Source organism: Artemia franciscana, chromosome 13, assembly GCF_032884065.1.
Source record: "Artemia franciscana chromosome 13, ASM3288406v1, whole genome shotgun sequence".
In the NCBI taxonomy this organism is placed as follows: Eukaryota; Metazoa; Arthropoda; class Branchiopoda; order Anostraca; family Artemiidae; genus Artemia; species Artemia franciscana.
Window position 1 is genome coordinate 22,926,058 of NC_088875.1, and position 25,675 is coordinate 22,951,732.

At 35.5% G+C, this 25,675-nt stretch overlaps 1 protein-coding gene across 1 annotated transcript in view; it reads right to left on the reverse strand.

Moving 5' to 3' along the window:
- The window catches only part of LOC136034665 (nucleolar complex protein 4 homolog), a 51,795-nt gene that overhangs the window by 10,862 nt on the left and 15,258 nt on the right, over positions 1-25,675 (reverse strand). Inside the window, exons 2-6 of the mRNA XM_065715981.1 lie at positions 24,257-24,353; positions 13,798-14,006; positions 10,848-11,118; positions 6,034-6,231; positions 1,642-1,813 (exon numbers count right to left, since the gene is read on the reverse strand). Coding sequence (XP_065572053.1) covers positions 1,642-1,813; positions 6,034-6,231; positions 10,848-11,118; positions 13,798-14,006; positions 24,257-24,353 — 947 coding nt within the window. The remainder of the gene's footprint in view (positions 1-1,641; positions 1,814-6,033; positions 6,232-10,847; positions 11,119-13,797; positions 14,007-24,256; positions 24,354-25,675) is intronic.

Genomic DNA, 25,675 nt, shown 5'->3' on the forward strand with positions numbered 1-25,675 from the left:
TGCCAAGACTAAAAAGTCTTCAGTCTTCTCTTTGTGACAAAAAGAAGGGTACACAAAAGGATATGAAAAAGTCGGTCATTTGAGGAAAACAAGTTAAAGAATTAACTTTTTTATTAAAAGAGATCACAACAAAAAAGGAGACGTGAGCAGGAAGTTTGATTTTTTAAGTCTTCAGTAAAGACTTAAAGTTCCATACCCATAATGTATAGCATCAAACTACTCAAATCCAACATGTACGGCATCATAACCACTAAATTTTTATTAGACCGGTTTATATATAGGCTTGAAGTTCGAATTGAAGTAATGAAACAAAACAAAATCAAACAATTCGTGGTAACGAACTGTAAATAAGGAGCAATGCGGCTTAATAGCCAATGAAACTCTAAAAAACAGAGTCTTGGTAACAATAGAAAGTACCAAAGGAATCGAAGTTTGATCCTTATTCAAAAAAAGTAAAATTCATCAAATTTAATGGTACCCATCAAAAGTTACGAGCCAGAGAAAATTTGCCTAATTTTCGGAAAAGGAGGGAAATACCCCCAAAATATCAAGTGATCTTAATGAAAATCTCACTATCAGATTAAGCATACCAGTGAACCCTACTGTACAGATTTTAGGCTCCTACGCACAAAGATGTGGAATTTGGCATTTTATACTGCGAGAAAGATCACGGATGCGCGTTTATTTGTTGTTTTTGTTTTTTTTTGTTGCTTTTTTCCCCAAGGGCGATCGTATTGAACCAGCAATCGTAGAAGATCGAAATGGGGTTCATTTGATTGTAAATCAAAAGTTTTAGTGTCCTTTTTAAGTGAACAAAAATAATGGAGGGCAGCTGACCCCCCTCCAACGCACATTTTCTCCCTGTGTCACCCGATCAAAATTTTTGATATAGCTATTTTTTTCAGCATAGTCAAAGAATCTAATAACTACGTCTTTGAGGATGACTTGACCCCCTACAGTCCCTGGGAGAAATGGCTGCAAGTTATGAACTTTGCCCATTGTTTACATATAGTACTGGTTATTGAGACGTACACAGTCGTTTTCAGAGGGGATTTTTCTGGTGGAGGGGAGGGGGGTATCTAGGATGACCTTTTCATGGAGGAATTTTTGCAGGGAAAGGAATTTTCCATGAAGGGGGAACCGGATTTCCCAGCATTATTCAAAAAATGATCATAAATTAAATTTTAAAGAAGCAGGTTTTCTTCAACTGAAAGTAAAGACCAACATTAAAACATAAATCGAACAGAAATTATTATGTATGTAAGGAAGATCGACCCATACTCAATACCTCGCTTCATTCACTAGATTTTTTTTACTTTTAAAAGCGTTTTTATACTAAATAAACTGCCTTTGTGATCAAGGAGTCACTCTTAAATAATTAAAACAAAAAGTCAAACTTTACCGTAAAGAGCGAGGTATTGAGAAGAAGACGACCTCCCTCATATACGTGATAATTTCCGTTCGTTTTAAGCTTTAATGTTGCTCCTAATTTTCAGTTGAAAAAAACCTCCTTTTTTTAATTTAAAAACTTGTAAAAAATAACCATCAAAGTGACAGTAAGACTGTCAGACGATATTTACAACATAAATCAAGTTAATGAAGCATTTCGCTTTTTCGTATTTACAAAAATGACATACTTACGTTGAACTCATGAAAATATCGGCCAAAAAGAAGAATCGTGCTCTATACTTGGCATGGAAAACATCAGGCACGAATAGTGAGTATAGTTTCTTATAGAAATCTGGGTACTCCAAATTAAATTTATGAATAAGCTGAAATACACCATTTAAGGCGAGAAGGCTTATTGGCCCTCCTAGAAAAAAAAAATAATTACCATCGAAAGAAGTAGTACTCCAAGACGTTCATTTATGTATGATACTCTGCAGTCTTCCAAGAGTAAGAACGAATATAATGAAATACAAATATTTTCATTACTCTAAAAAATAGCGGATCTTGAGTAAAACAATTTTGTGCTGGTTCATGGTGTGCGTCAGATTTTCAGTGACACCAGAAACTAGCAGATTTTGGAATCGGAACTATTGAGTTGGATTCACCTCTTTTTTTCGTTCTTTTGTTGCCTAACAAAATCAATAAATCAGAAAACGCAATGAAACTTTGGCCGCATCTGTACTTTTGGAGGGTCATGCTCCTGAACTATATGCATATAAGGATTGAACCATAACTATATATATATATATATATATATATATATATATATATATATATATATATATATATATATATATATATATATATATATTTTAGGGTTAATTTGAGGTTGATGAAAAAATGTTCATTGAATAAATATCAGTAAATGTCATCAAATATGTCATGTATAATTTTTTATTTTGCTAATGAACATGAAACTATATATTTTAAGACCAGAAAATTGTTTGGGCCTCAAAGCTCTGAGAGAAGTTATGTTAAGAAAGAGGTAGGGCAAAATATTTGCAGTCTCGTGGCTGTGCTATCAACCAAGACTGGGTTATACACTTTTGCAAATACAGCTATTAAATCTTCGAATAATAAAGAAGTTTATGTGACTGTGGCCTAACACCCTCTCTAAAACCTGGCCATTAAGTTTGGCCACAGGGCTGTACCCAGGGGTGGGGGGATAGGAGGTTTGAGCCCCCTCCTCCCCAAATGTTTGTCCGACTCGTAAAAACATAACAACAATTCAGTTTTCGACGGATAAGAGGGGTCAAATGAGAGGTCATTTTATTCCTCAAATTTTCCCAGATACTTTCAAGAAGTTTTTTTTTGTGAATTTTACCAAAGAGCAAAATCCAAAATTAATTGGCCTTTTGGCCAATTGACCTTTGGATAGGCTAATTGGCCTTTGGATAGACCTTTGGAAAAAAAACAAACTAATTGGCCTTTGGATAGGCCAATTGAGTAGCGAACAATACAAACAACTTTTAGTTATTTTTCCTACTTTTGTTGACATGGTCCTCTAGATATGGGTCTCTACTTTCAAAGACTTGCCGCTGAACAATAAAAAGGAGAATGGGGACAATAATTACAGGATCTCAATTTGTTCTAGTAAAGAGATCAATAAAAATAATAAAAATTAAAAATTTACAAAACTCTTTCTTTGAGAATACTTATTTCCCGGACAGACAGAGTGGAAAATGCCACTATTTACGCTGCTTTCAGTGTATTTATATCCCAACTTGACTACATACAGCAGCGTTTTCCAAACTAGGAGGCGCGCCTCCCTAGGGAGGCACGGACTAGTCCAAGGTGAGGCGCGAAAATTAGCCAGGATTGACAAACAATCAAATGAAAATTAAAACTACACAGTCGCACAAACTACCTTAGACCTTTTGCGATGCTGCTGAAGACTCCTTTCAGGACGACCAATTAAACTATAGTTGCGATTAATTAGTTTCTGAGACACGGACTATAAAATTCATATTACAAGTAGAAGAAGGAACTAATGGAGCTAAAACCACATATTTTTTATTTGATATTTTTGATGTGTTGAAGAGATTACGATATCTGAAGATATATTTTTTTGCAAACTCATTCCTGGCAAAGCCACATCCATTAAAATCCACACCACATCCAGTATCAAAAGATATGAGTGAGGAACTTAAAGACGTTTCTGCAAAAATAACGAAAGCTACAAATTACATAAAAAACAGTTCACTATAAGTGAAATTATTTACAAAGTTGTGTGACAATATGGGAACTATTTACACCTCCCTTCTGTCGTATTGTGAAGAACGCTGGCTACCTCGTGCCAAAAAAATTCAGATGGTACATGAACTCAAAGAGTGAATTGTAATTTTCTATTGAAAAACAAATGAAAACTAGATCTACGTTGCATGGGCAACGTGAGGTGTTGCGGTAACCTTTGCTCGGCTTCGCCGAGTAAAGTGTTGCGAGAGCAACACTTTGGTTTTGTTTCCTCGCTGCGACTAAACGCTGAAGGTGTTAATCTGTAAAGATGCTAAAATACATACTAGGTACACCAACTCGCAAAAGTTGCAAACTCCTCATTGCTAAAGATGATTGTAGCCTTACAGCCGATTATTACTTACAAGTCCCCTACATGTCTTACCACTGGAACCAAATTGGTCTTACCATCAAATACAACGGAAACAAAAAACAGGTACACCAACTAGTAAGAGTTGCGAACCCCTCATTGCCGAGGATGATTATGAGCTAACAGCCGACTGTTGCTTACAACTCCCCTATATGTCTCACAATTGGTATCGGCCTATTTTTGGTTTCAGTGTGTACCTTACTACTGAAGTTGTCAACCCCTTTAAACTTTCAAACTGGTATATCTCATGAAGGAATTTTTGTACAAAAAAATGGATGACATATACTTTAATCAGCTCATCAAAAGCTATCGACTGCCGTCGAAAAAAAAATCTATCTGCCTTAGTTCAAAAGTTGACTTTTTTGCCGTAGGCCAACTTTCTAACGTCATCACTTAGAAAGGAGCAAAGGATAAACTCTAATTTCTTTAGCAATGAGAGAACTTTTAAAGTTTAAGAGGCACATCTGATACCATTTCTCTACCGCAATCCCAAGTGCGAAAAACCGAATGATAAACTCAGCCGAAATCACAGCAGCACTTTCGGACCCGTGGGAAAATGCCGCTTTTTTGCTTCTCTAAATTTTTCTATTTATCACTCAAAGAAGATATATTGGCTGTGGGGCAGGGTAACTGTCGCATATATTTAACACTTATAGATTTTAGTCCATCTTCAATTTGAAACTGGTGCCTGCCTGCTTGCCTGCTAGAACGGGGCTTTCCACTCGAAAGCAGAAACATAGTTTGATGAAACGAAAGCTTGGCTGCATAACTTCAGATAGTCCTCTCTGACATAGGCTATACAACTCCTCTTCACTTCACACACTATAGGCTCTGGCTCAAGGACAAGCAAAACCATCCTTTTTGGCCCCAGGCAAGAGTTCTACGAAGCTTTCCAAAATGTAAAGTCATATTCATCAATCTGGCCTAAGGTCCACACTTTCCGTAAAAACCGCAGAGGTTAGACCCTTACCACTTTCTAGGAATAAGCTGAAATCGGGGTGCTTGGAACAAAAAAAAAAAAAAAAAAAAAAAAAACACGACAAAACCAAAGTGTTGCTCTCGCAACACAACTAGGACGAAACAATTTTTAGGGATGGTAATTTAACTATTAAACTGACGTATTTTTTTAATATTTTAAGAAAATTAAGCTTTTTGAACAAATGGATATAAGGACCCAAGTTGATTCATAAAGATAATGTGAAAACATTCATAAAAAAATAGAGCTATGAAAGGCAAATTCGGGAAAAAAATAAGTTTGCTTCCACTATTATATTTGCGCACCTAAAATAACATAGAAGTAAACAGACATCCATTTGTTGAACACTTGGATGCTTTGTTAATTAATTTACCGAATTATTTTCGTGATCTCGATTTTACAAAATATTCATTTATCGATGAAGAAGATGACGTATGTAAATTAAAAAGTAGAAAGAAAACGTGAATTGATTAGCTTATGATAATTATTTAAATTTTAGAATGTATCTCTAATTCAACTTCGGCTAGATATTAAAAGTGAATACAATATTTTGTCAAATAAAGCTTAAAAAGCACTGATGCCGTTCACTAAGTTTTATTTATATGAAATGGGATTTTCCGTAATAGCTGAAATGAAACCCAAATATCATGTTCGTTTGGTTGTAGAAAAGGAGCTTCATGCAGTCATCTCATCATTGAAACCGAGGATTAAAAAAAAAACTGTGCTAATTATACGCAAGCAGATCCATCTCATTAAAAGACAACAATATAAAATTATACGCAAGCAGATCCATCTCATTAAAAGACAACAATATAAAATTGCTAGTTGTTTTCCTTGTTTGTAAGAGTTTGTCTTAACAAATTTTATAGTACTAAAAATTTTCATGTCTGTATTATTTTCTAAAATGGAAAGGAGGCACCATAAGATCAAACATTCTTAAGGGAGCCATGGTTAAATGAAGTTTGGAAACCACTGATCTACGACATGACAAATTCGCAGGAGTTACCTTTATCGTAAGCCTCGAGAAAGAAGTCAGCAAATAAAAGAGGTTTATCTACTGCTGGCAATACTTCTTCAGACACTAAGGTAAGGAGATTCTTGTAAATGCTAATACTTAAGTTGAACTTAATTATTATCAACCAGATATTAGTGTAGTACTTCCGCAGCTGATTCATTTTCATATGAAATTTTGGCTTCGCAGGGTCTAAAAGAGAAACAGAACTATAGTCATTAAATGTGTCGGCATTTCAATCCTTAATGAGAAATATCAGAGAGTCCGCGGCCCAAAGACTCCATGAAAACTGATATAACTGGAAATTCCAAACATAACCATCTAGCACTTCCTAGTAAATTCCTAGAACTGCTTAGGTTCTCATTAATTTAGCCTACTGCCAGTGTACTGCTTGTGATATAGCTTCTTAGATACTTTTGAATTTTGTTTTTAATTCAATTGGATAGAACCCTGAAGAATGTGATACTACTAATTTTGGTACTTATCTGCTATAGTGGGCAACACTCAAGAATTATGCTAAGTAAAACTCGATAACAAACCGGTTTCATCTGTCTGTAATAAGAGACAATTAGCTTACGCTCAGTGGAAAACAAGTGGCGTGCGACAGAATACATTGGACTTACATAATTTGGGCTATATATTTGTACATTAGGGGGTGGGTGTAGGGGTAAAGTATTTGGACAGCGTGAAGTTAGAAACCAACTCTTACTTCATAATATGCAGAATAATTGTAGCTAACATATTTTGCATGCAGACACGCTATACCTTACATGTGCAAATATACTGCCCGAATTTGTTTTTGAAGTATTATATCCTCATCATGTTTTGGTATTTTTCATTAGGATTAACCAGACTTCAGCAATTGAGTGTTGACCATATAACAGATAAATACCCAAATTCTTCTTCTTCTATTGCAGCAAACAGGGCTTTTCAGTCGAGAGTATTCAGCCCTTTTACTTTTGATTCACTCTATGAAATCTTTTGTAAATCTTTTGATTCTAGGAGTTGAAATATACGAAGATAAACACTGATTTCAGAGCTCTGTGTGCAGGTATAGTCAGAGAAACTCTTAGCTGATAGTGAGATTTTGTGGTGTTTGAAGCACTTCAACAGTTTACATTGCAGCATATACTGTGGATTTTTCAGGGTTTCTACATATAGATCTTTTGATTTCTACGAGTTGGTCTGGATTTCTATGGACTGGTCTTGATTTCTACAGTTTGGTTATGATTTCTATAATTTGATCTGGATTTCTATGCATTGGTCTCTTTATTTCTTCGGATTGGTATTGATTTAGAGATTGAACTTGATAACTACGAGTTGGTTCTGATTTTTATGAATTAGTCTGGATTTCTATGGGTTGGTCCTGATTTCTAGGAATTGTTCTGTATTTCTATCCATTGGTCTCTTGATTTCTTCGGATTGGTCTTGATTTTTAGAGGTTGGCCACGATTTCTATGGATTCGTCTTGATTTTTATGAATTCGTTTAGATTGTTATGAACTGGTCATGATTTCTATGGGGCTGTCCTGGATTTCAACATATTGATCTCTCGATTTCTTCAGGTTGGTCTTTATTTTTAGTGGTTGCCCTTGATTTTTATGAGTTTGTCTTGATTTTATGGTTTGTTCTGGATTTCTATACGCTAGTCATGATTTCTAGGAATTTTTCTGGATTTCCACACAATGGTCTCTTGATTTCTCCGGATTGCTTTTGATTTATAGAGGCTGATATTGATTTCTACAGTTTGGTCTTGAATTTTATGAATACAGTCTGATTCTGTGTGTTTGATTTTTTTTTTGTAAGAAAAATGGTTGAATCCTTAAAACAGGATGACTGTGCATAAAATACCAAGACAACCAACTTTGTTGTCCAAGCTGTTGAAACAATTTTATACGACCATAGAATGTCCGATCCATTTTTGACGACATAAAAAAAATCCTGAATCCTTAAATTGCATAACAATGATACAACAGCCATGTGTTTGCAATAGATTAGTGATCAATAACGCTTGCTGGTTCCTAGGGTCCCGTCAGAATTGGTTGCTGTAATTCCCATAATGACGTAACACCCATATGTGTGCAATAGATCAGTAACCAATAACAATTACTGGCTGCTAGGGCCCTCGTTCGAATTGGTTGTAAGGGTCCAATTCGAACGATTGGTTGCTTGGGCCCCGTTGGAATTGGTTGCTACGGCCCCCGTTGGAATTGGTTACTAGATATCCCCGTTGTAATTAGCTCATAGGGCCCGTTGGAATCGGTTGTTAGGGGGCCAGTTGGAATTGATTGCTAGGATTTTGCATAAGTAAACAGTAGCACTTGTTAAATTATGTGCAGTGAAAAATAACAGCCACCTGTATTCAACTCAAAGTAGCCCACCCCGAAATGCTAGGAGAACTGGTTTGACACACTGGTATGATTACTATTAGCAGAAAACGAAGCAAAACAAAAAAATAAACGTGTATAACACAAAAAAAAACACTAATAACATTGAGGCCAGGTTTGGTTGCAATAGATACTGAGAATGAAAAAATGGTGATGGTAGTCTAGCTGTTTTTGATAATTTTTCCCTGTAGAATTGGAACTCACTGCTTCAACTCGAAGTAACCCACCACAAAACGCTAGGACCACTGGGTTGATATGATTACCATTAGCAGAAAATAAAACAAAACAAAAAATGTTTGTGTTATTGACGCCATGTTTGACTTCAATAGATAGTGGAGCTGAAAAATAGCGACGGTAGCCTAGCTACTTTTGATAATTTTTTGCATGTAGAAGTGGAACTCGCAGTTCCAACTCGAAGTAACCCGCCCCGAAAGGCCAGGAGCATTGGTTTGATTTGAGTATTACGATCTAATAACAAAAAAGTAAGTTCACACTCATCAAATAAAAAAGAAATGTCAAGTTGCCAAGATGAAGCCAAAAACAGGGCCAAGTTGAAGCCAATTTATACAAAATTATTAGAAATAAAGCAAAGGCTCATTAAAGAAAATGTTTTGAATCCCATGTACTTTTTAACAATAAGGAAATAATAAAATCAACGACGAAAAAATATTGAATTGGATCAAATGTTTTGTTAAAAGTAAGGAGTGATGTTAGAATTTAAGAGCCATATCTAAATTACAAGGAGGGGGTTGCCTTGTTTTTAGAAGGTAATTTTCGTATGTTTTAGAAGGTTTTAATTTCACAGTGGGAAATATATAAAACCATTGGATGATTGGAATAGGGAAAAGACTTATCCAAGATAAAAGGTTCATTTATATGTCCCTTTTAAACCAAGTTATGGTTTAAATTGTGTCCAATTATTTGAGTAGGGACGGTAGTCAGTGGTGTGAAAGAGTGGTGTGAACTACAACATTTCTTTGTTTTTCCACGAAAAAGAGTCATGGATGTGCGTTTATTTGTCTGTTTGTTTCCCTCGCAGTCACCCTATCAAACTATTGAACGAAGTAAATGTTATAACACAGCAGTTCTGGTAAAACCACTTGACCTAGAAATAACAAAAATACATAAAGCCTCCTAGTCTCAGAGGACGAAGTAGCATACGGTTGTGCGTTTGTTCCCGAAAATGTATATATTTCATAACAAGTCATCACTTATTATAGGCCGTTATCTAATAAAGCTAATATATTTATGTATTGCGTTACTTGTGCACCAGATAATAGGATTTTTGAACTTTCAACTAGAGGTGCTTCAAATGACAATGAACATGTTCATTCTTTAACCCTCCTTCAAACGGAGTAATACATTTGGAATAAGCGAGTAATATGGGCACGGATGGGGGAGAGGGGTGGACACTACTATATCACAGCGAAAACGATAGTTTTTACTGAAAACGTTAATTATTAAGTAAGAAAGCAACGTGATAAAAAGTTAAACTTGATCGGGAAGAAAAGGGGCTCGATTCCCTTTCTATTTCGGAAAATATCATTTTGTTTTGAAAAGAAAACACACCTAAATGAGTCTTTTTTCTCGAAGCACTATTTAATGGCGAAACTGATGGAATCTTTCTTAAACGAAAGAATGTGCCATTAGAACTCAATAGAAACGTAATTTAAACTGTATATGAGAGGATCTCCTTTTCCCCAAAGTTTGGATTTTCCAATTAATAGTTCATGAACTAATGCTTTAACATAAGAGCAATTTGAAGAAGGTTTTTAAGACGTTTCGATATTGAAAGGGGTCGTTCAGTCGTATTTCTTTTAAACAATAATATGTTCAGTTAAAATGTTATTGTTACCAATCGGTAAATAAAGCCTTTTAATTTCCCTACAACTATATTTATTGCACTCCAAACCACGAGAAAAGTTTCAGCGAAAAGAGCGATGGGCAAGGAGGACAGCCACCCCCCTATATTCACTCTAAATCCATTTTTAAAAACTACTTGTTTAACTTAATTTCGTGTGAAGCCATTCTAATCTAATACCTTTCAAAGGCTGATCTGTATTTATTAAGGAATAAGATTTTTTTGGTCTTCTTGTAATAAACTAAGATAACCTTTTCCAAAGGTATTGAAATCAGTGGACGTCTACTTCCAACAGTAGCTTAGTTGTTTCTGTGTCTCTAACTGTCTCTCTCCTACATTATTTTTTTCTCATTCTCTACTTTTTCCGTAAATATATATTAAATATTTTCGCTTTGTTTCCCGATGTGACTTTAAAATATACAGATTTCAAATATAGTATTATTGTAACGGACAAATATTTCTATATATTTTTTTTTCTTTTCTACATTTATGCATGGCTGGAAAAGATTTTCAGGCTACTAAATTCAACCAAAGTAAATTAAGCTAATTGAGTTCCCATACCTGTGTCCACACAAAACAGTTTAAATTCTTCATGCTCGTTGTGCCTCTTCTTTCCATGGATTGGACGCATATGAATGAACTTCAGAACGCCCAATAAATTCTTAATAAACATTTCACTGGGCTCATAGTTTTCTGCTGTCATGTCCTTCAACAAATCATTCAGACATTTCAATACATAATGTTTAACGTCTTCGTATTCTACAAATTCTTGAAATCGGGAAATGGCTTCTTTTTTATCTTCTATTGTCGATAATAAGACCTTGAGAATACCCTAGAAAATATAATTAAGCGTTTATCGATTAGACCGTTTTGAAAACTCATCGACTACCCCAAAGAATATGGGAAACCAGATACGACATCATCTCTTCCAGTTGGTACATGGGAAAATTGTCAATAAATCTTGCCAGATGCATCACAGCAACTCCAGTTACAGACTGTCAAATGTGCCAAAACTTGGTGAAATAAGGAATCTAATGGACAAACACTCGGTAAATTGGTTATAATTCGAATCAGTGAATCAATCATAGCTCGGTCAAGAACATACGGGACCTAAGACCGGCCAATTTATCAAAATTTAGCTCAAATTGAGACTGCTAGATTTTGGAGAAGGATTGTATAAGAATTTGGCTCAGGGAGGATTAGGAACTTGGCTACGGAACTGAGAGAATTTACCTGGATTCTGGGGCTTACTGGAAAACTAAAGACCCCCAAATTTACCAAAATCACACAACCCACCAGAATGAAACTTGAATCCTGACAATTGAGTATACTAGCAGATCCAGTGGCTCATCCATTGGGTGATTCGGTAGTCTCGCAAAATTCCTCAATTAAACTTTCAATATCGACATCGGATGCGTGCGTCAGTTTGTGAACAAACTAACGCTCCCTTTGCTGCGATCCAAACCCAGTATTTAATATAATTCTGACGGCCAAATTTTGAACTTAAACCATAAAATACTATACATTTTCGGAAAAGCTGACCTCATTCCCTGATGCGACCAACGGTATATCCGACAAGTTTTATTACAAGACAGGCAAATGACGAGAGGAAAACGGTGCACAGTAGCGAAGCCACAGGCAAAACAGACACGGGATCGTCCCAGACCATTATAGAGGTTATTCAATTGGGCCAGCGCATAAAGTTAGTTTCAAAAATTCTACATCTCCGAAATAAGAAAATGATTCCGTCACTGGTCACTGAATTTTGATTGTTGGCAAACGAGACCAACAACGCCTATGGTTATGTGCCTCGTCAAAGCCAACCAAACCTCACTCAAAAAGCTTTCTTGGCTCCTTTTCGAAGATGATTTCAGAAGTCACCAGGAATGTCTTAGGATGGAATACATTTATTCACTACAATAGCTGGAGCTAACATGAGCGTGTCAATGTTAAAAAAAGACAAAGCAAAAGAAGGATCGAGAAAAGAGCCCAGCAAAATCCAAAATTTAAAGTAGCAAGTGCGGCTTCAAGATCAAGAGATTTCAAATGAGTCGTAAATAGAATTTATAGAGTCAGATCACATGGTTCGTTTTTATGATAGTGAGCAAGCATTATATAGATTAGATCAATTAGAAAAATACACGGATATAAAATTCTTTGCAAAAGGTACGTCATGTACACAGTACACATTAAAGTCAATTATGCCCAATATAAAAATAAGTTCCAAAAATACTGACAGAAGAATCCCTGAAATCAGCTACATCAAATAGTATATGTTAAATACTTCCTAAGCTGATATTATTAAAATGTCGATTAAAATCGGTTACAAATAATTCATGTTATCTCTTGGTACTAGAGGCTTGGAAAGTCATTAATTGACAACATTTTTATTTTTTTTTTTGATGGAGTTTGATGCCTGGTCCTTCAGTAGAGTGGCTCTCGAAGTAAGATAATGAATCACGACAAGTTTGATAGTTCAAACGATTTAGTCTAAATCAACATGTCAACTCATGTCTACGACCATCAAGTGAATTCAAGTTGAGTTGTTTCATAGCATCATTATAATCATGTTGAGAAGTTGTGTCCAAGTATAAATTTTACAGCTCTTTTCACAATAAACAATCAGTTTGCGGATACATCGAAGCACCCATGAATTGATAAATGTTTCGTCACTTGTGTCAAAAACTGTCTAGCTGGCTAAGACAATTCCTGTTATCTCAGTAAAATCTCAGAAAATGTTTGTAAGATATTGTTGAATTCCAGTAATATTCTGAAGCAAAAGGTTTTATAGACTCCAAGAATCAATTTGATAGCTTTATGTAATGCATCCAACTCAACACATTGAAAATTGTGCATGGTTTTTTTTTCAATCATCATCTCGTTGCTAAGCAAAAGCACTTGATAGGAATTCACACAATAAGCACGCTATGACAGTATATATAACATATGTCGAAGTAAACTTATTAGTAAGACTAATATTTTGGGTCCCTTCCTTTATAAGGCAGAAAAATTGGAGTCCTCTGTTTTAAACTAGGACACACAGATAGGTCAACCGAAAACGAGGAACCACAAATTTCTAGTTTATCCTAAAAAAGCCGAAAAGATGTGTCATTTTGTAACATTGGGTTACCATGACCAGAGACATCTCAGACTGTTAGTTAATTACATTAGAAAAATCGTTTAAATAAAGGACTATTCATTGATTGGTATATCGGATATATTGGCTTAAAACCTAGCGTTAGTGTTTAGCTCGTACCTCATAGATATTCTGTTTTGTTTTATACTTCCCAGAAAACTCAAAAGACCTCACCTCACTGGCTAAATATGAAGCTACCCACAACACAAACAATACGAGAGGAATTCGCAGACACGCGTGCACCGAAGTTCAGACAAATGTTCAAAACGCATATTATCCTGCTTCAGAATTTTAAAAAACAAAGAGAAAAAGAAGAGAAAATGAGACAACAAATGAGTAAATCAGAAACGAATCTGAAAACTTAAAAATACTTACATTTATAATATCTATTGGGAAATGAAACCCATTATCTTCTGACAAATGGATTGGATATAAAGACTCATGACGAAGAAAATCCATGAGACACCGGAGGTTTGCTTGAAATACATCAAAGTCATCAGAGGCGACCTGTTTCAGTCTGGAGTCAACAATTTCTCTATATCGTTCAAGCAACCAACTCTTATATTTCTCTTCTGCTTCCGAGTCTGCAAAATAGTTATTTTCAGGAAGGTATTTCTTCTTTTTAGCTAATATAGTCTTCAGTCAATGACCCAAAGACTAGGAAGCAAACCTTGATGAGAAACCATCAATTTGATTAGGAAATCAGTAAAATATTATAAATATTTTTGTACTAAATATACTCAAAATGAAAATTTGCGAAGGTTAAAAATCTATGTTGGGGAGAAGAATCTCTCTTATTGAATTTTATATTGCATACATACCACAAGCCTATTTTTAAGCTCAAGACAACACATAATACGGGAGAGACGGTTCCAATTCTAAGTCATTTGTTCAAGACAGAAAACTCCAAACTGGATTGATTCCTGAAGTTTGCAATTTTTGAGCTAAATTAATCCACTTAAAAGGCCCTAATGCGTTATAATCTAAACTCGGTTATACTTCCTTATACGTTCTTAACTATTGCTTTTGAAAATTCACTCCATTGTCTAATTAACTGGTATATAAAAAAAAACTATTTTTAACCAAACTGCGATATAATTTACCAAACCCAAATATACTTTTGCTATGTTCAAACACTATACTATGTGGCTGAAAAAATCTAATGTTTAAAAAAAAAACTATATATTTAAGAATACCTCTGCTTAGGTTAGAATTCTGACTTCCTATCACAAAAACGAACAAAAAAATGACAAAATTCTTGATACAAAGCCAGATTAGGTCGAACATAGATTTCAATTAATAATATATATTTAAGAATACCTCTGCTTAGGTTAGAATTCTGACTTCCTATCACAAAAACGAACAAAAAAATAACAAAATTCTTGATACAAAGCCAGATTAGGTCGAACATAGATTTCAATTAATAATCAAGTCAATCTTGGAAATAACAGACATCAAATAAATGAATATGCTCTATTGTAAATATACGAGTAATATGTAATATGCCGTAATATGTCTGAAACCGTTTTTTTCCATTAACATTAAAAATTTAACTGTTCAAACTTCCAGTGATCATTTTTTCTTTTTTTTATTATATTTTAAAAGACCAACCTGGTTTTATTAGTATTATCAGTACTTTCTTCATTTTACATTCATTCATTGTTTGTTCTTTGGTTTTATTTAAGGTATCAATTTGCTATGTCTTGAATAAAAATTGAATCAAAAGGAAAAGTATCGATAAAAGGAACATCTTTTAAAACGGCCAACCTAATATGAAAGTCACGAATGTATTTATTCGATCCAGTGAACTTGATTGGTAATGTAAATCGTTTGTGTAATGACACAAAAAAGCTCTATTCACAAGATATATTGTACCAGTAAAGCGCAAACAACACCCCAACCTTTGGAAGTTTCAGGGAGCAATAGCCCTTCCCTTATTTGTGGTAACTTCTATTCGGTTTTAACTTGACCTGACTATTCATCTTAATTCCTGTTCGTTTCAGGTTTCAGTATCAGGGGACCGATCCTCACTGGATGAAGCGAATTTAGAAAACCATGTCCGGACTACTCTCCCCCTCTCCCTGTTGAAATGCAATCGCACCCATTCTCTAAGTCACACAAGAAAAAACTTTTTCTGTAATTTTTCTAGATTTAGCTGTATTGATATTTATTTTATTTTTTGGCCGATAATGACAAAACATATAGTTCAATCGGTAAAAAAATGAAATGCATAAGCTTACCAGGTGTCAATAAAATTTACCAGGTGTCAGTCGTCCCAATTTAGATTATTTTTAAACAAAAATAGAAAGAGGAAGATAATTTTGAAACTCTAGGGGTCAATTCTCCCCCTCCAATCGGCATCCCTGGTAAGCGCAAAGACTGGAAGATTGTATTTTAACCCTGCCTTTCTTATAATTCAACTCGTGAATCCTGCCATTGGATTTTACAAAAAAAAAAAAGAAACCAATCCAACATAAAGTTTCCACGTCTGAAGAAAGACCAATATAAGTCTCAAGATATATTATAGAACAGCTCATCTTTTATACAAAAACTATAGTTTCAGTAATAATCTCTCACTTTCTTCTTTGCCTGGTTTGTCAGTAAAAAAAGAAGAAAAAAGATTGACTTATTAATCGTTAATCAGGCACCGTTTTAAGTTGGAATCATTACATGATTTTATTTTTGTTGGCCTTAAGTTTTAACATAAGGTACCTTTAACTAAGAAATCAGTCAAAAATAATATTTACACTTGAAAGATTACTTTCGAAATTCAATTGACCTGTTCTGTCAACCTGCAAGGTTCAACTGACCTTCAAGGCAGCTAATTAATAAAACAATCGCAAAAGTACTCAGCGAAATTAACTCAGGTCAGAACATTGTCGGAGTAATGATACGATTGATATTCACTGATCCTTGTTTGACTATTAAACTTCATTTTAGCAGTTATTTCTGGTTTTTAAGTCTTCAATTCAGAAAAATTAAGAAAAATATATTAAAGAAGCTGGGAGGGGGAAACGAGTTTTTCCATAGTCGTGACCTAACTAGATCGTTTTATCACAACAGAAAATGTTAGTACGACAATTTTCAGATAAAATTATCATGCTATTTCTATTTGCTTTGAGTTTGAATATTGAGTTTATGACTTTACCTCCCTTTTTTCAGGTTTTAAAATCAAACTTACTTTTCTTTTAGAAAAAGTTTTAATTAATTTCTGTTTGTCTTTTTACAGGCATCGTTTATTGGTATAAAGTTTTGGAATGTTTGGAAAATTTTTTTTTTTAGCTTTTCTACTTAAAAACTAAAATTCTCAGTTGTAGTTGGTTTTAGGGAAAATTTAAATATTCGGTCAAAATTTTGAATCAATCGGAGTTACATGCAATAATTTTAAGAAGCATTTATACAGCAGAAACTTGAGATAGATAGGGAAGGGGTTTTTAAACCAAGAAATCCATTTTATCGTCTCAATTTTGTCCTTTTTTGTAGTTTGCTTTTTTGCAGTTATTTTTATTTTTTGTCTAACTGCATCTAATGTACAGGTTCTAAATCCGAACTTATAAGCAGCTAATGAGAATCAATGCACTAGTGTTGATAATGTTAATTTAAAATGTTTTTTCACAAAAGTTTCTTAAATGAAAGTAAAGAGAGAGATTGAAACCCAAAACAAACAAAAATTAAAATGAATTATCAAGTACAGTTTAAAACGAACAGAAATTACCAGAATTAAAAGCGGGACTATTGCTCTATTAAGTTCCCTAAAAGCTAGTGTCATTGGTACTTTACTAAAAACGACTTTTATTTTGCAGAGTTTGTTTTTGTCATAGCATCAACAAAAACAAAAAATAATAGCATACAAGGCTAATAATGGTTTATATATATAAAAAAACACACCTACAAATAAGAGAGAGGCTACTCTCTCACCCTCGCCACCACCTCAAACCCTACATAAGGATCGAGTTAAATTCGTGAGTTTCTATTTCATTCTTTACAAAAGGACACTGTTTTGTCAGAACCGCCTTTTCCAATTCTATTTCATTCAAGCATACACCCAAACCAAACATTACAAACGAACATTGATAGCTATTTAAGCATTCTTTTCAGTATGTTGAAAGTAATATTTTGAACTGAAGAATCAGTCAATTAATGAAGAATTCATCAACTGATTCCCTATGCAATTAATAAAAAAACATTTAAAGAAAGAAAGCGCTAATGAAAATTTACTGCATGTCAGAATACTAAAAATAGATTTATTGTTTAAAATATGACTATATTCCTGGAGGTATGTGCAAATTTTAATTTTTCAATGCTAGGCTGCAATGACCAAAAAAAATTGTTTGAGACATATTTTGTTTTCAATAAAGAGCAAATGACACTTTAGCCTTGAGATTGTTTAAGAAGGTGGAGTCGAATCACTCTAATCTGTGGTCATTTCAGGTTGTTTGACATTTTTATGGCACTTGGTATTAACCAAGTGACATATAGCAATCGCAAATTCTGTCGGTCTGTCGGTCCCGGTTTTGCTACTTTAGGCACTTCCAGGTAAGCTAGGACGATGAAATTTGGCAGGCGTATCAGGGACCGGACCAGATTAAATTAGAAATAGTCGTTTTCCCGATTTGACCATCTGGGGAGGAGTGGGGGGCCCGTTAATTCGGACAAACTAGAAAAATTGAAATATTTTTAACTTACGAACCGTTGATCAGATCTTAATGAGATTTGATGTTTGGAAGGACATCGTGTCTCAGAGCTGTTATTTTAAATTCCGACCGGATCTGGTGACATTGTGGGGGAGTTGGGAGGGGGAAACCTAAAATCTTGGAAAACATTTAGAGTGGAGGGATCAGGATGAAACATGGTGGGAAAAATAAGCACAAGTCCTAGATAAATGATTAACATAGCCGGAACGGATCCAATCTCTTTGGGGTAGTTGGGGGGGGGGGGTTAATTCTGAAAAATTAGAAAAATGAGGTATTTTTAACTTACGAACGGGTGATCGGATCTCAATGAAATTTGATATTTAGAACGATAGCGTGTCTCAGAGTTCTTATTTCAAATCCCGACGAGATCTGGTGACATTGGGGGGAGTTGGGAGGGGGAAACCTAAAACTTGGAAAACACTTAGAGTGGAGGGATCGGGATGAAACTTGGTAGGAAAAATAAGCAGAAGTCCTAGATACATGATTGACATAACCGGAACGGATCTGCTCTCTTTGGAGTAGTTGGGGGGGGTTACTTCTGAAAAATAGAAAAAATGAGGTATTTTTAACTTACGAACGGGTGATCGGATCTCAATGAAATTTGATATTTAGAAGGATATCGTGTCTCAGAGCTCTTATTTTAAATTCCAACCGGATCTGGTGACATTGGGGGGGGAGTTGGGAGGGAGAAACCCAAAACTTGGAAAACGCTAAGATTGAAGGGATCGGGATGAAACTTGGTGGGAAAAATAAGCACAAGTCCTAGAAACATGATTGATATAACCAGAACGGATCCGCTCTCTTTCGGGTAGTTGGGGGGGGGGGTTAATTCTGAGAAATTTGAAAAAATGAGGTAATTTTACAGTTAGGCAGTTGGGGGGAACCGGAAATCTTAGAAAATACTTAAAGCGGTGAGATCAGGATGAAACTGGATGGGAAGAATAAAAACCTGTCTAAGATACGTGACTGACATAACCGAACCGGATATGCTCTCTTTGGTGGAGATGGGGGAGGGGGTAATTTTGAAAATTGAGGTATTTGTAACTTACGAAAGGGTGACCAGATCTTGATGAAATTTGATATTTAGAAAGATCTTGTGCTTTAAAGCTCTAATTTTAAATTCCGACCAGATCCTGTGACATTGGGGGAAGTTGGAGGGGGAAACCGGAATTCTTGGAGAATGTGAAAATTGGGGTAATTTTATCTTACGAATAGGAGATCGGATCTTAATGAAATTTGATATTTAGAAAGAATTCATGTCTCAGAGCTCTAAGTCCCGACCAGATCTTTTGACATTGGGGGGAGTTGGGGGGAAATCTTAGAAAACACTTGGAGAGAAGGAATCGGGATGAAGCTTGGTGGATAGAATAAGCAAATGTCCTTGATACGTGATTGACGGAACCGTACTGGATTCGCTCTCTTTGGGGGAGTTGGGGGGAGGGGTTCAGTGATTTGGCGAGTTTGGTGCTTCTGGACGTGCTAGGACGATGAAAATTGGTAGGCGTGTCAGGGAGCTGCACAAATTGACTTGATAAAAATCGTTTTCCCAGATTCGACCATCTGGGGAGCTAAAGGGAGAAGAAAAATTAGAAAAAATTAGGTATTTATAATATAGGAGTGGGTGATCGGATCTTAATGAATTTTGATATTTAGAAGGACATCGTGATTTAGAGCTCTTATTTTAAATCCTGACCGGCATTAAGCCTCTTATTTTCCTTTTAAATCAATCTATTGATTCATAGAATTTTGTTAGAGCTCATACCATATGATCTCTTGGCTCTTAGCTCTTCTTGCCTCGTCACAAGTGCCATATGAGCTCTTAGCTCTTGTTTAATTTACAATATGACTTTATTATTCATATTCTTTCCTGTCAATTTTAGATTTGATATATATTTACTCATAGTAATATATGTAATTCTTAGGTTAGCTGTGATTATTCGATTCAAAAAGATAATATTTCTTGTCTTAATTGGGATCCCCTTGTTTACATGCGCTCAAAGTTCCGAGCCAATTAGAGAAAAGGCATTTTTTAAAGGATATTCTTTCGCCACAGATTGATGTAACCAATTTCCAGTGTCTACATTTACAGGACGAAGAGATTTTCCTTTAGCTTACATTACTACTACTACTAATAATAACTCACTGCAGCACCAAGCCGCCTGAGGCCAACACAGCTACGCACACTCCTCCTCCAACCTAATCTATCCAAAGCCTCGCTCTTTACACCCTCCCAGGAAGTTCTCATTTCCTGATTCGGCAATCTGTCATCCTTCATCCGCAGAACGTGGCCTAAGCCATTTCAACCTTTCTTTCATTATAGCCCTAGAAAACGGGATTGAACCACATTTTTCGTACAACCTACTGTTTAAAATACGGCAAGTCTGCCGGGTACCTAGAACAATCCGTAGGCAGTTTTTCTGGAAAACATCTAGTAAATTTGCATCTGCTTTTCGAAGCGCCCATGCTTCAGAGATATATTTGACCACTATCATCACTGTAGCTTCCAATATTCTAATCTTGGTTTGCAGACTTATCTTTCTATTCTTCCAAACTTTTTTAACTGTGAAAAAACACGCTGAGCCTTAGCTATTCTATTTTTAACATCTTCACTGCTCCCACCGCCTTTACTAATAATACTACCAAGGTAAGTGAAGCTGCCAACCTGATCAATCTTTTCGTTACCCAACGTCACCTTTTCATCTTCACTTATTCCTAGCCTTAGTGACTTAATCTTCTTCACATTAATTTTCAAGCCTATTCTAGCACCCCGAACTCGCAAAACCTCTAAAAATTCATTCATTTTGCTCAAACTTTCATCTAATATGCTTAAATCATCAGCATAATCTAAGTCCAGGAGCGTTTTTCCTTCCCATTTAATTCCGTGGTCTCCAAATGCCTTTCCTGTGCTTCTTAAGACGAAGTCCATCAAAAGCATCCATATAAAGGGGGATATAACACAACCCTACTTAACTCGTGATTTAATACAAAATCAGTTGCTAACCTCATTTCCTACCTTAACCGCAGCAGTATTATTCTCATAGATAGCAGAAATCACTTTAATGTTTTTTCTGGTATACCATATAAGGATAACACCTTTAATAACGCTCTTCTATCAACAGAATCGAAAGCTTGCTCATAATCGATAAAACTGAGGTGTTTGACAACGAAGGGACTTCTCAATTATTAACCTAAGAGTGAATACTTGGTCGACACATCCTCTACCTTTTCTAAAACCGCACTGTTCTTCCCTTAAAACTTTGTCTACAGCATCTCTCAGTCTAAAAAGTATGATATTAACGCCAGCCAGAGAAAACAATAATTTTGCCCTAGTTTCAGGCATCACATATTCATAGAATTTGTCCTCATTGCGGTTGTTCAGGCTCTATCTTTATGTTCTGTAAGTTCAAAGCCTTATCAGCGACGAAAAACATTGGGTCCCATTTTTGGTTGTCATGAACCAATACAGTCAAAATTAGTTTCATTTTTTCGGCAATGGAGTGCATCTGGACAAGGGACTTGTGGATGTAATTTTAAACTGACGAGACAAATAAAATTTATGACCAGTTTGAGGGCACCCTGAATATTTTCGTCTCTTGGTCTGAGATGATAAAAAAAAATCTAAAATCAATTAACTTCTTTTGACCTGATTTAACTGAAAATACTCAATGGTATCAAGTCCCGCCCAATTGAGAAAAATTTTCTTGACCCATTTTTGGGCAGATCAAAATTGTTTTCAAGTTTGTTCTGTGCATTTGGGTTTCCTTGTCTCAGAGTTTTAGTACACACATAGTGTTTTATTATTTAACTTGCTACATTCCCTTCCATTGATTTTAGTTACCAGGATCATAGCAAAAACTTTTCGACAGGCTGGAAACCTCAAAATGCTTACCCTCCCTTCTTCTGCCCCTCTCCTCAGTCTAATATCGCAATTCATTCCCCGACACTCCAGAGAACAAGACAATCATTCTTATCTAGATCAAGTTTGGTCGATATTGAATTGCCTCTTCTGCTAGATGTCTTCATGACAAGAAATTAGGAACTCCTCACACTTTTAAACAGTTTGTGGTAACAAACTGTAAGTAAGGAGCGACCCAGCTCAATACTAACTGAAACCTAAAAACCGGAATTTTGATACACATAGATATATCAAGATAATCGGCTTATTATGCTGATTTCAAATATACAAGTTTCATTAAGTTTAGTCTTACCCACTAAAGGGTACGAGCCTAAAAAAAATTAGCCTGATTTTCGAAAAAAAGGAAACGCCTCCTTAAAGTAATAGAATCTTAATGAAAATCATACCATCAAAGCCAACGCATTAGGAAACGTTACTGTAGAGGCTTCGAACTCCTATCTACAAAAACGTGGAATTTTGTATTTTTTTTTTTTTTTTTTTGCCAGAAGAAAGATCATGGATGCATGTTTCTTTGTTTGTTGTTATTTTTCTCAGGGGTGATTGTTTGACCCAGTAGTCCTAGGATATCGTGAAAGGACTTAATCAAACGGAAATTAAAAGTTCTAGTTCCCTTTTTAAGTGAACAAAAAGATTGGAGGGCAACAAGGCTCCCACCTCCACCGCTTTTTCCCCAAAATTGTCCTATCAAAATTTTCAGATAGCCATTTTGTTCAACATAATTGAAAGGCCCAACAACTATGCCTTTGGATAGAACATGACCCCCCCCCCCCTTCAGCCACAGGGGAAAGGTCTTTAAGTTGTAAAAGTTTCCCATTGTTTACGCATAGTATTTGTTAAAGGAAGTATGAATACATTTTCATATGGGGGGGGGGGGCAAATTTTCTACTAGGGAGTTTTCCAAGAAGGAATTTTCCATGGAGGGGAAATTTCCATGGAGAAAACTAATCAGGGGAAATTATAAACTGGGAGAAGGTCCCAGAATTCCTAAGCAATTTTTTTATGTCTTGCTTTTCTGTCTCAATTTTACATGTGGAGTTATTAAGGGCAATTGCCCGGGGTAAATTTTCACCGGTATTGAATTGTCTAGAGAATATTTCCACGGGCAGAGGGATTTCTCTGTTGCGGTTGGGCCAGATTTCCTGCCATTATTTAAAAACGTACAGAAATTAGGTTTTAAAAAAGAACAAGTTTTTTCAACTGAAAGTACGGAGCAACATTAAAACTTAAAACGAACAGAAAATATTACGAATTTGAAGGGGATTGCCCCCTCCTCAACACCTTGCTCTTTACGCTAAAGTTTGAATTTTGTCCCAATTCTTTAAGAACGAGTCCTGAAACACAAGGGTTGTTTAATTAGAGCAATACGAAGCTTTTTTAAAGTGCTAAAAACTTTAGCACAAAGAACAAGGTGTTGAGAAGGGGACAATCCCCTTCTCATACGTAATAATTTCTGTTCGTTTTAAGTTTTAATGTTGCTCCTTACTTTCAGTTGAAGTAACTTGTTTTTTTTTTTATTTAATGTTCCATAAAGGTCAGATTATATCTAGGAGCTAGATCATCAAAAGATATAACCAGGCGACTAGCTCTTACTACTTACTAAGTTCGATGGAAATATAATGCTCAAGGATTGGATCAGATTATGGTCCCTAAAAGACATAGCTCAGACACCAGCTCTTAGTTCTAACCAAATCTGGCTGAGATCCAAAAATCCCTCTGCGAGATATCCTAATAACATGAATTTCAGGAGCCAGGTTACCTCCTCCAAAGACACTAGACTAAGTCAAGACAGCCCACAAAACACAATTAAAATAAAAACTTTTATTTCCTATCAAGTTTGAATGAACTCTGCCACCCTCTCTTGTTAAATCTGCAGATAACTATGACCTCAGATTTACATTAAGTCCTTTGGGCCAATCTCAAAGTGAGAAAGATCTCCCTTCTCCTCTGTACATATATGCCAAGAAGGTGTCTTTTATTTTTAATATATGCATTATATTTTACAAGACACGTTACAAAAGATAAATTTAGTTCCACTACAAGGTTAAATTTTCACAAAACTTTGACATTGGATGGCCCCAAGTTTATGAATCTCCTTTACCAGGAAACGCAACTTACTGTTGCTTATTAGGAGCCACAATAGAAGAACAAATGGATTGAAACTTATATAGCTCAAAATCCAAAGCAAGTGTGCTGTTGGGTTAGATGAATTCAAAAGTTATCATACCTGTTTTCTCTTTAACCATATATCCTTGTTTGAGCAAGTGAACAGTCATATTCTGGATTTGCTTTATCGCAGCTAGAACAATATGCTTATCTTCATCCTATAATAAAGATATATTACTGATTGTCTTCTGAATACCAGCACAGGTGCACACAGTCCAGTCTCTTGGTTGTTGTAGTGGTGAGGAGGGAGAGGGCATGTAAAAAAAATATGAGGATGTGTAGGAAGAAATAAACTATAAAAAAAGCCTTCACAGAAAATGGCGAAAATACAAATGTATCCAGTAAGTGAAATATTAAACAGTTATCAGGACAGCAACCACATAAATGAAAATACTTCTTAATTTGTCAAACGTTAGCAGTATATTTTCCCATTTAGCTCTACTGATTTAATGCAGTGTACTAAGAAGCCATGGTTCGCAAGTTTAAGCCAAGCAGTCAAGCTCACCTACCAATGGTTTAAACAACTGCTGTGAATGCCTCTGAACTACCTACAAAAATAATCTATGACTTCGACCCAGCCAAAGCTGGCTGGAAGCCATCCTGGGGCCAATCAGGGAAGCGATGGTTTGACAGTCTTTCTGGGTTCCTGACAATGGCAAAAATCAGACAGAGTGAAACACAAACACTCGGCATGGCAAGTGACATCAACTTGTGGGATTACAAAAGAAAAAGTTGATAAAAAAAAAAATTCAGGGTAGTAGCCCCCCCCCCTATATGGAATTATTTCTGTTTTTTCATGTTTTAATGTTGCTCCTTACTAAAATTTGATCTTTTTACTTAATTTATAATAGTTTTTCAAAAAATGCCAGGAAATCCCCTCCCCCTGATGTAAAATTTCGTCCATACCGTTCACCCTCAAAATTTGCTTTGCACAAAAAAAAGCAGATTTCCCATGGGGAATCTGCTCTCCTGGGGAATCTCACCCTAAATATCCTAAAAACAATCCCACCTCCGAATTCAGGGGATAGCAGCCGTCTAATCTTTTTGTTTCACTTAAAAAGGGCACTAGAACTTTTCATTCCTGTTCAATGAGCTCTCTCCTGATCTTCTCGAACCCCTAATTTGATACAATCACCCTTGGCGAAAAAATAAGCTCACATCCATGCTCTTTCTTCAGGCAAAAAATACAAAATTATACAGTAAGGTTCTTGAAACCTCTACAGTAAGGTTCTCTGATACGCTGAACCTGATGGTATGATTTGATTAGGCTCCCTTGACTTTTATTGAATCTTTCCTCCTTTACCATATGACTATAGAGGGTCATATCATAATCAAAAACAGCTATTGGACCTTTGAACTATGCTGAATAAAATGGCCATACAAAATTCTGATTGGGCAACTTTGAGGGTAGCAACTTTGAGGGGAGGTAGCTGCCCTACAATCTTTTTGGTCACTTAAAAAGGACACTAGAACTATTAAT